Genomic DNA, 13,624 nt, shown 5'->3' with positions numbered 1-13,624 from the left:
AAGATGTGTGATGTCACCCCTCAGAGGGGCCCACTGCCATATGAACAGACATACTGCAACAACCAGGATAAGCGCACAATCATGACAGATATATTACACACACTTCCTGTGATATATTCACAAATGGACACGTGGTTAGTAGTTAAACCTATTGCCAATAAAAAAAAAATAGTGAGAGATGTATTAGCTGACTCTAACAGGACTCATTTAACACAAACACGTACAGCAGGGCCTAAAAGATGCAGGTGGCAAGGACAGTACAATGGAGTGCCGTTTATAAACTGCACTTTACAAAAATAATGAGGACAACAATACTAAAAACACCACCAGCAATAATAATTCCAACAATAATGACGACACCACCATCAGCAACAACAGAAGTAACACCAGCGTGGGTAACACTGCCGAAGCACACTGTGAGCAGGGTGTGTCGGCAGGGTGTGTCGGCAGGGCGTCGCCGGCAGGGCGTCGCGTTTGACGCAGTGTGCAGGCACTGACAGCCTGACGGAGCTCACCTGTCGGGGAGAGGAGACCCGGAGACAGCAGGCCGTGGATGCCGTGGGGCAGAAGCCTGGAGCTTTCCTGCATGGCGACCCCCAGGGAGCGCTTGGGCGGGCGGCCGGGCCGAGAGCTGGAGGAGGGAGAGAGGGAGAGAGAGAGGGAGAGAGAGAGGGAGAGAGCGTAATTACGCTCATGTAATACAATATTTCAATTATTTCAATTATTGACACTAAGAATTGCTACTGCTATCAATTACAAGCCAATTGATCACTGCTCTGACAAACTGTTGAGTGGATAAAAAATTAATTGATACATGAATAATTCTGATAACTCATGTAAATGGAGAAACCAATCATACTGTAGCTACTCAGCACTGTTTTAAAGGTCTATTCTGAGCTCTTAAGCTGGAAAAAACATGCTTTTGTGTGTGTGTGTGTGTGTGTGTGTGTGTGTGTGTGTGTGTGTGTGCGTGTGCGCATGAGTGTGACTACACAGCACTGCTTCTGTGTAAACACCACCACAGAACAAACCCACACACCAAACACACCTGTTTATTCACATTTCAAACACAGCAGTGAAAGGGGACGATTGCATATTATTTGCCTTTATGTACAAGGTTTTATACAGTTTTTATGTACAGTTTTACACACACACACACACACACACACGAGAGCAGGTTTCAGTGCTGGTCCCCACAGAGGGTGGTGAAATCGGGGGTCTGGCCCACTGACACCCGCCTCCGGAGTCATGTGACCACATGGCCATGAGCATGAAGGCCTCCACGCCCTCTTCACCACGGCAACGCTGAGCAGGGGCTGTCTGTCTCGCTGGCGCCCAGTCTCTCTCCGCACAGCGGGAACAGATGGCACCACAAAGTCATTCACACTTTACTGCACGTTACGCCCAGCGAAGAGAGAGACACCAAAGCAAACCACAACTGCCACCGGCAACCGCCGCCACGGAGACCGCAGCCACGGTCACCGCCCCGCTCCTTCCAGAAACGAGCCGCAGTCGCTCCCAGACAACAGCTCACATGAAATATTTACACCCTGGAAAAACACCTGCTGTTCCCCCGAAACAGCGCCCATGTGCCGGCTGATTGGTTGGCTGGGGTTCCGCTGTTCCAGGAAGCTCCACCCACTGCGCTGAATGACAAAACGTGGCTTCCCTGACGGGCCGACCCAGAATCGGTTTCTGCTGACCCGCACGGCGCTCGGGAAGGCCCCAGATCCTGGATCAGTGTTTGGAGGCTGTGTGGAGCCGCGGCAGGATTTCAGGCAGATCCTGGATCAGTGTTTGCAGGCTCTGTGGAGCCGCGGCAGGATCTCAGGCAGATCCTGGATCAGTGTTTGCAGGCTCTGTGAAGCCGCGGCACGACGGGGCCGCATGGGGAGGGGACAGGTGGCAGGCGGGGCCGGGGGACCGGCTGAACCGGCTGGAGTTGTCAGGGTGTAGAAATCTGGTTTCCAAAACAGACAGTGCCAGGGTGTCTTTGGAGATATTTAATTAAATCTAAATCCGCACTCTTAAAGGGCCGTCTAAATGAAGATGCCCTTCAGGAGATTAATGCATTCACATTTGCATATGGCAAACAATTCATCAATTACTCATGTCTGAAAGACTGGCGATTCCCAGAGAGTGCCGGCTGTCCATGTGCTGAGAGGGAAAGAGAGAGAGGGAGAGGGGGAGAAAGGGAGAAATGGAGAGAGGGATAGAGGGAGATGGGGAGATGGAGGGAGGGACAGAGAGAGGCCAAAAGAGAGAAAGAGGGTCAGAGAGGGGGGGAGGATAGGAGGAGGGCTAGAGACATACAGGGAGAAGGAGAGGTAGAGAGAGGAAGAGAGAGAGGGATGCAGAGACACAGGGAAGCTTACAGCACCTTCACACATTGAGGGGAGCCTTTCTCCATATGTCCACATTCTCCACCCAACCCCTCCCCCAAATCACACACACACACACACACACACACACACACACGCACACACGCACACACACACATATGCGCACACACACACATGCACACACACACATGCACACACATGGCCGAGCATACACACACATGCATGCACACATGCATACAAAAAAATTATGCACATACGCAGTATACACATACACAAATCATACGCCCAATAATACACACATTCAAAAGTAGTGTTAAACTGTATAATGCTTTTGCAATTTGCCGTTCCTGATTTTGACAGAATAAAGCAGATAAATTTCTTTTCGTTGTTTTTTTTCTTCCTGTTGGTTGTTCTAGGCCTTTTGCTGCTTGGCTTTACTCCCAGTGATAACATTCCTCCAATTCCACCTTTAAGACCTCGTCTTCACATGGACACCCATACACAAAGGAGAGCTATAACAGAGTAGTAACTGCTCTGCCAGTCTCATCCAAGAGTTTTATAACAGAGTAATAACTGCTCTTCCAGTCTCACCCAAGAGTGTTACAACAGACCAGGGACCACAGGTAGGGGCTTATAAAGTGCATACAGAAGTGAGAGAGAGGGTGTGTGAGAGTATGTGAGAGAGTGTGTGAGTATGTGTGAGTGTGAGGGACTGTGAGAGTGTGTGTGAGAGTGTGTGTGAGAGTGAGAGAGTGTGTGTGAGAGAGTGTGTGTGAGAGTGTGTGTGTGAGAGTGTGTGTGAGAGTGTGTGTGAGAGTGTGTGTGAGAGTGTGTGAGTATGTGTGAGTGTGAGAGAATGTGTAAGTGTGAGAGAATGTGTGAGAGTATGTGAGAGAGTATGTGAGAGAGAACATGAGAGAGTATGTGAGAGAGAAGGTGAGAGAGTGTGTGTGAGAGAACGTGAGAGAGTGTGTGTGAGAGAACGTGAGAGAGTGTGTGTGAGAGAACGTGAGAGAGTGTGTGTGAGAGAACGTGAGAGAGTGTGTGTGAGAGTGGGGTCACTTGTCCTGTTGTGTTGTGATTGCAGATCTTAGAAAGTGGCCACAGAGAGACTCCCAATTGGTCCGTAATGTGCAGGAAGAGGGAGGCTGATTGGCTCCTCTCTGGAACAGCGACAGCAGGTCCAATGCAACCTCAGCCACCCGCGACGCAGAGCGCAGGACTTCAAAGCAGCCGACCGCGCGGCTCAATAAAGAGGCACTCACACACAACTCATTAAATATTAATACAGCATGCATTTTTAATGCTCAAATATTCTGTCAATACAACATGCGAGTATCTTTTTCCCCTCGATCCGTTGATAGCATCAGCAGTCATCCTCATCTTTTTTCCGTCTGTCTCCAGCAGATCGTTTCGATAAAGCAGCCATGGAGTGACAGCAGTGAAAGGCTTCCACAGGCCCGGCACGGACGCATCTGCAGCGAAAGGCTTCCACAGGCCCGGCACGGACGCATCTGCAGCGAAAGGCTTCCACAGGGCCGGCACGGACGCATCTGCAGCGCCAGGCTTCCACAGGCCCGGCACGGACGCATCTGCAGCGCCAGGCTTCCACAGGCCCGGCACGGACGCATCTGCAGCGAAAGGCTTCCACAGGCCCGGCACGGACGCATCTGCAGCGAAAGGCTTCCACAGGCCCGGCACGGACGCATCTGCAGTGAAAGGCTTCCACAGGCCCGGCACGGACGCATCTGCAGTGAAAGGCTTCCACAGGCCCGGCACGGACGCATCTGCAGCGCCAGGCTTCCACAGGCCCGGCACGGACGCATCTGCAGTGAAAGGCTTCCACAGGCCCGGCACGGACGCATCTGCAGTGAAAGGCTTCCACAGGCCCGGCACGGACGCATCTGCAGCGCCAGGCTTCCACAGGCCCGGCACGGACGCATCTGCAGCGAAAGGCTTCCACAGGCCCGGCACGGACGCATCTGCAGCGAAAGGCTTCCACAGGCCCGGCACGGACGCATCTGCAGCATCAGGCTTCCACAGGCCCGGCACGGACGCATCTGCAGCAGCATCAGGCTTCCACAGGCCCGGCACGGACGCATCTGCAGCGAAAGGCTTCCACAGGCCCGGCACGGACGCATCTGCAGCAGCGAAAGGCTTCCACAGGCCAGGCACGGACGCACCTGCAGTGAAAGGCTTCCACAGGCCCGGCATGGACGCATCTGCAGCGAAAGGCTTCCACAGGCCCGGCACGGACACATCTGCAGCATCAGGCTTCCACAGGCCCGGCACGGACACATCTGCAGTGAAAGGCTTCCACAGGCCCGGCACGGACGCATCTGCAGTGAAAGGCTTCCACAGGCCCGGCACGGACACATCTGCAGCATCAGGCTTCCACAGGCCCGGCACGGACGCATCTGCAGCGAAAGGCTTTTACGAAGCAACCAATCAAAAGAGCAAAGTCTTCTGATGGTTCACAAAGGCCAGTGACAGCAAACAGTACCTCCACTCATTTCAGGGTTCATAAAGCTTCAAAAAGCCTCAGTCTCCCATAACGTGTCAGAAAGCCCTGATCTAGTGGCACCTACATCTGTTCAGGGAATAATGATCAAAGTAATATACTTTATTGAAGCCGTTTTTTGGAAAACACTTTCTCTTTTGCCTTACCTAAGCAAAGAGTAAGGCAGTCCCTTACCAAGCAGATTCATACTTAGCATGCCAAAACAAACCTTTCTGTCTGATTATTAATGTTTTCATAGGCCTACACAAACAGGCCACATAACACCCCACCTCACAGCATCTCCGCTGCTCGCAGGGAATCCCTGTTTGCTGTTCTTATTCATTTAACCCATCTAATATTGGGACCCAGGCAGGGGTGATGGCTCCTCAAAGGGGGGGGGGGGGGGGCTTTTTTGAGCCACCACCATTCCAAACGCTTCCTGAGTTCAGTGCAGGCATCTCCCCTTTTTACACTCTGTAAAGCACGAACATCTGTCTGTCTGCCTGTTCATCTGTCCATGATCCATTATCCATAACCTGTTTTGGTAATCAAGGCTTGCACTCTGGACATTTCACCCCTCTTAAAGTGAAAACGTGTTTTTTATCTGTGTGTTTGTAAGGTGGTACATACATCTCTGTGGCAGAGGTGGACACCCCGGCTTCAGAAAATAAAAGCCCTGCCACATATTTGTTCCACCCATGCACTACACCAGCTAAATTTAATTCGCACAACTCTTCAGCCGGGTAGAGGAGCTAATTAGTGAAATCACCTTGTTTAGTGAATGGCTAGAACAAATACATGGCAGGACTTTTACTTTCTGAAACCGGGGTGTTCACCTCTGCCCTGTGGTAAAGTCCTATTACTGTGTGTGCAATGCGTGTGTATGAACGATGTTTGTATATATGTGTACTCTGTGTGTGTGTGTGTGTGTGTGTGTGTGTGTGTGTGTGTGTGTGTGTGTACATGTGTATATGTACTGTGTCTAAGTGTGTTATCTGTAAACGTACTTTGTGTTTGTGTGCATTATGTGTGTATATGTATGTGTGCTGTGTGTGCATTATGTGTGTATATGTATGTGTGCTGTGTGTGTATGAGTGTGTATATGTATGTGCTGTGTGTGCATTATGTGTGTATATGTATGTGTGCTGTGTGTGCATTGTGTGTGTATATGTATGTGTGCTGTGTGTGCATTGTGTGTGTATATGTATGTGTGCTGTGTGTGTGTGAGTGTGTATATGTATGTGTGCTGTGTGGTGTATGAGTGTGTATATGTATATGTGCTGTGTGTGTGTGAGTGTGTATATGTATATGTGCTGTGTGTGTATGAGTGTGTATATGTATATGTGCTGTGTGTGCATTATGTGTGTATATGTATGTGTGCTGTGTGTGAATGAGTGTGTATATGTATGTGTGCTGTGTGTGCATTGTGTGTGTGTGCTGTGTGTGTATGAGTGTGTATATGTATGTGTGCTGTGTGTGCATTGTGTGTGTATATGTATGTGTGCTGTGTGTGCATTATGTGTGTATATGTATGTGTGCTGTGTGTGTGTGAGTGTGTATATGTATGTGTGCTGTGTGTGTATGAGTGTGTATATGTATATGTGCTGTGTGTGAATGAGTGTGTATATGTGCTGTGTGCTGTGTGTGCATTGTGTGTGTGTGCTGTGTGTGTATGAGTGTGTATATGTATATGTGCTGTGTGTGTGTGAGTGTGTATATGAGTGTGTATATGTATATGTGCTGTGTGTGCATTATGTGTGTATATGTATGTGTGCTGTGTGTGCATTGTGTGTGTATATGTATATGTGCTGTGTGTGTGTGAGTGTGTGGGGCTCTCTCTGGGAACAGCCTCTCTCCCCATAAACTCTGCTTGACAGTGTCCCGCTCTGCAGAGCTGCGCATACCTGCGCATCCTGCTCCGCCGCGCAGGGCCTTTATCTGACACGAAACCCTAACCCTGTGCACCCCAGCCTGTCACCCTTTCACTCTCCCATCATCGCCTGTCTGTCCCCCCCCCCCACGCTGCAATGCCTTCCTGCTGAACTTAACCTGTATCCCCCTCAGAGTGAGTTACATCAGTAACACAACACTGCGATCTGAGGCAGAGAGCGGCGCACAGACTGAGATAATGTTATGGTTACAGAGCATGACTGAAAGTGAGACAAAGATCACAAAGTCTGGGTCGCGGGGCCGAGGAGGAGAACGAGGGCAAAGGCAGGAGCCATGACAGGCCAAGCCCCCCCTGAGAGACCCCCCCCACAAATCCACATTAACACCTTCCCATAATCCAGTTCTGTCTTTCACCTCTCTCCCTGCACCCCTGCGAGCAGAGCACAGCCCAGGCCATCACCCTGTCGGCCTGCCATTTAGGAAGTGAATCACCCCCCCCCCCCGGCCAGAGGGGAGGGATTCTCTCTGACAGCCGAAATTGCGGGTTCAGCTTCAGACAATGCTGGGGTGGTTCAGGCAGTGTGCAGCTGCGGGATTCTGCTCACTGACATTATCAAGCTGTCTCACATGTTCAGAGGGTTGGGGGGGGGGGGGTCAGCAAGCCCACAATCCCCAAACACAACACCCCCAAGGGGATTACTGTCCGTCAGCACCAGGGGCAGGACTTCTTTTATTTGATTAATGTGCCATTCACTAATCTGTTTAAATACAGAATCACAGAGGTGTCAAACAGAGAACCTGGAGGTTCTGTGCCAGAAACCAGCCTGAACAATCCAGAGACCATCCATCGCCCCCCCATCACCCCCCAACCCCCACCCCCCATTCCCCCCAACCGCCTCACAGATTTAAAGAGGGGATTCTATGCAGTTGTGTTTTGTTGGTTTTTCTGTTTTACTTTTGTACTTTTTTGTACTATGATCTCTCCCATGAGAAAAAGTCAATTTGCTATAGCTGCATTTACAGATGTGGAAATACTGTTCATGAATCACACCATGTTTCTGAAAATAGACACCACACTAAAGATGCTGTTGACTTTGTGAAAGGTTCCAGCCTTAAACGCCACTGTCTCCGAGAGGTCCTCCACTGTCTCCGAGAGGTCCTCCACTGTCTCCGAGAGGTCCTCCACTGTCTCCGAGAGGTCCTCCACTGTCTCCGAGAGGTCCTCCACTGTCTCCGAGAGGTCCTCCACTGTCTCCGAGAGGTCCTCCACTGTCTCTGAGAGGTCCTCCACTGTCTCCGAGAGGTCCTCCACTGTCTCCGAGAGGTCCTCCACTGTCTCCGAGAGGTCCTCCACTGTCTCCGAGAGGTCCTCCACTGTCTCCGAGAGGTCCTCCACTGTCTCCGAGAGGTCCTCCACTGTCTCCGAGAGGTCCTCCACTGTCTCCGAGAGGTCCTCCACTGTCTCTGAGAGGTCCTCCACTGTCTCTGAGAGGTCCTCCACTGTCTCCGAGAGGTCCTGTGTTCTGGCTCTCATAAAGGGTCTCCTGATGACGGTTCAGATCTTTGACCTCCACTGCATGTGTGAGAGCCCTGATCTTAAGCATCCTCCTTTATTTATTCATGCACGTCTTAGCCAGAAGCATGGTGGGGGGGTGGGGGGTTCACTATGCACTTAATATTGATTGAGACTCATTTTCTTCTAGTAATGTCCAGAGTCGTCATGACGACAGCAGTGATTCTGTCAACCCCAACCGGGCTCTCAGTGTGACCGTCAGGCTTATCGGTGGCACTCACAGACGTTTCTCCACAGGTGAACACTGCTTTGGGAGTGTTAGATAACCCACACCAAGGCCTCACCGCTAAAGTGCTACGTTTATAACGACACCGACTCACAGAGGTAAAGCCACAGGGCTGCTGACAGGGGCCAACCTGACCGGATTACATCTCTACTGCAGTGATGTACCAGCACAAGCTGACAGACCGCACACACACGACACACAGACACAGACACGACACACAGACACACACAGACACACACAGACACACACAGACACACACAGACACACACAGACACACACTCACACACAGACACACAGACACACAGACACACACTCACACACACACACACACACAGACACAGACACACACTCACAAACAGACACACACTCACACACACACACACACACACAGACACAGACACACACACACACACACAGACACAGACACACACTCGCACAGACACAGACACACAGACACACACACACGACACACAGACACACACACACAGACACACACATACAGACACACAGACACACACAGGCATGTGACAGAGCCCATTCACACGCAGAAGTCCGGCCCGCCACCTCCATTACCCCACCCACTTCCCCTCGGGTTACCATGGCAACCCACACCTGATCGATTCACTGTGATTGGCTCCGATCCTCAGCCACTTTGACGAGGTGTCCCAGGGGTGTAGGAGTGCTCATTAAAAATGCTCGGACACTCTCAGCTCAGCTTAGATGATGGATTAAAAAGCACACTCTGCTACAGCCACACTCTGAGACACACACAATCACAACAGACACGCGCATACATCACACACACTCCACACACATCCACACACACATCCACACACACACCCACACACACACCCACACAGATCCACACACACCCACACACACCCACACCCACACCGCATAATCAGACACACCCAGAAATGCACACTGTGTACCCCAGCCCAGACACACACACACTGCTACCAGGAGGAGTGTGGTCTCTTCTGAGGCCTCGGCCTGTATCTGCCTCCCTCTGCACACACCCTCCTGTTCAAAGCTGGGTCATCGGCTTCTTCACAAAGCTTCTGTGGCGTTAGACGGACCCACAGTGAAAAGGAAAGAGAAGAGAGTTTACACCTTACCTTTTCATTTACGGCTACGTACATATAGTCTGACACAAAGCTATTAATTCATATTTTCCATTAATTTAAATAATCTTTATGCAATCAGAAAGAGAAGCATGAAAATTTGAATGCTTTCTGCTGCCTTTTGACAGTCTCTATCACAGTAAGTGAGGGTTTAACATCTCTTTCTGTGACAGTTTGTGGGTGTTTGGTACGGTGCTCCTGTGTGGGGGTGTTTGGTACGGTGCTCCTGTGTGGGGGTGTTTGGTACGGTGCTCCTGTGTGGGGGTGTTTGGTACGGTGCTCCTGTGTGGGGGTGTTTGGTACGGTATGCACACACACAAACGCATAAACGCATACACACACATACTCTCTCTGACTCAAAAGCAGACACGTTAACTTGCTGTCTCACTCACACACTCACACACTCCAGATCCTCCCCGTCCGTCCTCTTGACGTGAATCTCCGGACTGTCTGAGGAGGCTCATCACACACAGAGCAGGACCACACTGCCGGGAGGCAGCACTGTATACTTTTCATCCAGTCAAAGCGTATTATTAGCAAACAATGTGAAGAGAAAAACGCCTTAGCGTTCACTGTCACATACAGTAAAATACTCAAATCCTCTGCCAAATACAGTCTATTCTGAAATCAAATATAAAAACAGAGCAAACTGGATTTAACGCATTGCTGTTTGTGTCCATTAACATGTCTGTATTGACTGCTTTCTTGCAGGTGCCTGTAGATGGTCAGGAGTCATCTGACATAACTGCGATGATGTCATGGGCTGGTCCAGGGGGAACACCCCTTCACTGATTGCTCAGCTGCTTGGGGGGGGATTTTTCCCCTCATCCTCCTCCACTATTCTGAAACAAGAGTTTGATAATAAGTCACCGTAAAGTCTCCCTAAAATGGAGGGATAGAAAGAAGAAGTGAAAGAAAGGGAGAGAGATAGAGGGAGAGGGGTGAGGATAGGGGAGAGCGGGCAGCGGAGTGGCTCACCCTGTGGATGGTAAATAGAGCGCTTTAATTATGCGCACCATTTTTTGAGAGAAGTGAAAGATGAGCAGAGAGAGGAGGAGGGACACAGTGACACAGTAGCAGCCATCCTGCCGCAGAACAAAGGGCCCTTTCACAGGCAGGGCAGCTGCTGCACCAGCAAACAGGCCACAGCTTTCACTTTACCCCTCCTGACGTGCAGCGGGAATAAACACACTTAACAACTTTTACAAGAGTTTACTTTCGGCTGCGTGAACCCACACACACACACACACACACACACACACACACACACACACACACACACAGATGCACACACGCACGCACGCACGCACAGACACATGCACGCACGCACGCACATACATACACACACAAACACACACACATACACACCCCCGCGCTCGCGCTCACGCTCTCTCACACACACACACACACACACACACACACACACACACACACACGCTGCTGTGTTGGCCCACTGGAGATGGAAAGCTCACAGGTACTGGTCAGCCACAGACACCTGAACCCAAACTGGCCCTCCCTGTCAGGAAGTGAACCCCAGCCGGTCACTTAAACCTCACCCAAACCCCGCCCCACACATCCTACCAAACCCAGCAGCTTCCTTCGGCAACAGGCGCAACTCTGAGAGCCTTGAGTATTTAAATATTTCAGCCGAAATGAAATATTTAAAAACGCTGGGTGCTAAATATTTGAATGAGCGTCCTGAGACGCAGAGCCTGTGAGAGCTGGCAGTGCCCCGCACATCTGGAGCCGGGCTGCTTCCCGCGGTTTTCAGAACGCCGTGAGGACCGTGGCGTTGCAGCGGAGGTCAGTGAGCAGGGCCCATCCTGCTCTGCAGCCCAGCCTCTCCGCTCCCTCACACACGCGTGCCCTGATTACGCCTCACATGCAACCGCTTAGGCCATGGGAGCTAATGCACTCCATACGCCACCATCTTTGTTTCCCGGTCATAAACATGCACATGTTCGGCGCCGGATCCTTTGAGGTTCCCAAACAAAGTGCAATATCAGGAAACGAGCTGCATCGCATTCAGAAGGAATGCCAAACGCCGGGGGGAGCTGAGGGGCAGAGGCACCCTCTGCCAGAGAGCAGCACAGGAACACAACAGAGAGCTCACAAATTCCCGGCGGGTCCCAGACGAGTCTCTGTGTGGGGCTTTTGTGGGGACTGTGGCTGGGCTCGGGGCGTTACCCAGCAGGAGAGTGAGAGAGGCAGGGAGGGCCCTGAGGGTGGAGATACCCCTCAGAGCTGCAAACACCCACACAAACAGCCTGCCTGTGTGAGCCCCGACACACCTGTCGACCCTGGCTCACTCACCTTCGATCCCTCGTTCACTCCCTTTACCTGAGGCCTTGGTATGACCTGTCCTTGTTGACCCCACCCCATCCCTCTCTCCCTCCCTTACTCTTCTGTCCACCCTGCTGAGGTCACTTCCTCTGCTGAGGTCACTTCCTCTGCCTGCTGTGTTTGACCCTGCTGAGCTAATCGCACTCTCGATGGTGCGTTCTGACTTGCTGTCTAACACCCTTTCCCTCCCTCTTTCCTTCTCCTCTCCCTTGTTTTGGCTCCTTCTCCTCCCTGCTCCGTACCCCCGTCTGTGACTCTCGGGAGTCCTCCCTCCTCCTCACCCTCAGTGGTTTGGTGAGCACTGTGCCTCCCATCTTGTGCGGCCAATCGGCACGACCCGCGGCCGACGCCACAGGACTGCCTCCTGGGACTCGTCCAGCCCGCGAAAAGGAGGATGCTGGGAAAGCAGCGAACGAGCCCAGCGACGGCGTGGGAGGAGAGGGAAATCTGCCACCTCAGCGTAACCGGGCCGGCACAAACACGGCGCCGGGCGGAACCGGGCGAAACCGGGCAACCTCAAGAGGAATGGGAAGGGAGGAGGACGAGGACGGAGAAGGGGGAACTAAAGCTTTCAATTACTGCTGAATACAAAATAAGGCAGAAGTAATTACAGCAAAATTTAATTTCATAGCAATTAGCGGGATGACACATCTATCATTAGCTTGATCTTTTTTCCACGCATCACTTAAAAGGGTCTCTCTCCCGCTCTCTCTCTCGCTCTCTCGGCTAATCAGATCAGTCAGCGAGCCCAAGCGCTGTATCCGAACGCCCCCGGTCACATCAGCTCCTGAAAACACAGCCAGTTAAGAACCTAAAGAACTTCTAAATACCAAATTAGATGGTGCAGATAGCAGTGTGGCCCAAAGTGCAACTCTCAAGACTTTCTTAAATTACTCATGAGGGAAAAACTAAACTGCTCTCAAGGAAAGTTAGAATGGAGGCTTACGCTTTGCTTTCTCTTCATGTTTCCCTCACACATGCATGCACACGCACGCACGCGCACACACACACACACACGCGCACACACACACACACACACACACACACACACACACACACACACACACACAGACAGACACACACAGACAGACACACACACACACACACACACACACACACAGGCTCAGTCCCACTTTGGATGCCTCTGAAGTGAGCGCTCCTGTGCTCGTTAGCTGCCATGGCGACCAAGCCACAGCGAATACCATTTCAGGGAGCTGCACAAAGCACTTCCAATTAAATGTCAATAACTTAACAAATCCTTAGAATCTGTCCAAGGGGCTGCTCAGAGAGGCCCACCAGCACACAGAGGCCCATGGCCTCATTACCATCCCTGCACAGAGATCAGAGCATCCACTGAGAGGGACCAGGAAGGAGAGCAGGAGAGAGGGGGGAGATCTAATCAGCAAGAAAGGACAGGAGAAAAAGGAAGAGAGAGAGAATAAGAAGAGAATGGAGGAACAGAGGGACAGAAGTAGAAAGTAAAAATGGTAAAGGCAGAGGAGTTTAAAATGATGTAGTTTATGACTGACTACGTTACGCTACAAAAAACTGCTTGAAGCCTTAATACTAAGCACTTGGCTTTGCAATAGAAGAGTATGCAACGGTCAGCCTGGTTCAGCATAAACC

The 13,624-nt window shown here is 51.3% G+C and overlaps 1 protein-coding gene across 2 annotated transcripts in view; it reads right to left on the bottom strand.

Moving 5' to 3' along the window:
- LOC118791029 (dachshund homolog 2-like) overlaps positions 1–13,624 on the bottom strand; it is an 84,466-nt gene that overhangs the window by 40,991 nt on the left and 29,851 nt on the right. For both annotated transcript variants that reach the window (XM_036548243.1, XM_036548244.1), the window contains exon 2: positions 516–631. In XM_036548243.1, the coding sequence (XP_036404136.1) occupies positions 516–631 (116 nt within the window). The remainder of the gene's footprint in view (positions 1–515; positions 632–13,624) is intronic.

The sequence above is a fragment of the Megalops cyprinoides genome, chromosome 16 (assembly GCF_013368585.1).
Source record: "Megalops cyprinoides isolate fMegCyp1 chromosome 16, fMegCyp1.pri, whole genome shotgun sequence".
NCBI classification, from domain to species: domain Eukaryota; kingdom Metazoa; phylum Chordata; class Actinopteri; order Elopiformes; family Megalopidae; genus Megalops; species Megalops cyprinoides.
Note: the sequence above shows the minus strand (reverse complement) of the source record. Positions and strands in the feature narration are given on the sequence as shown.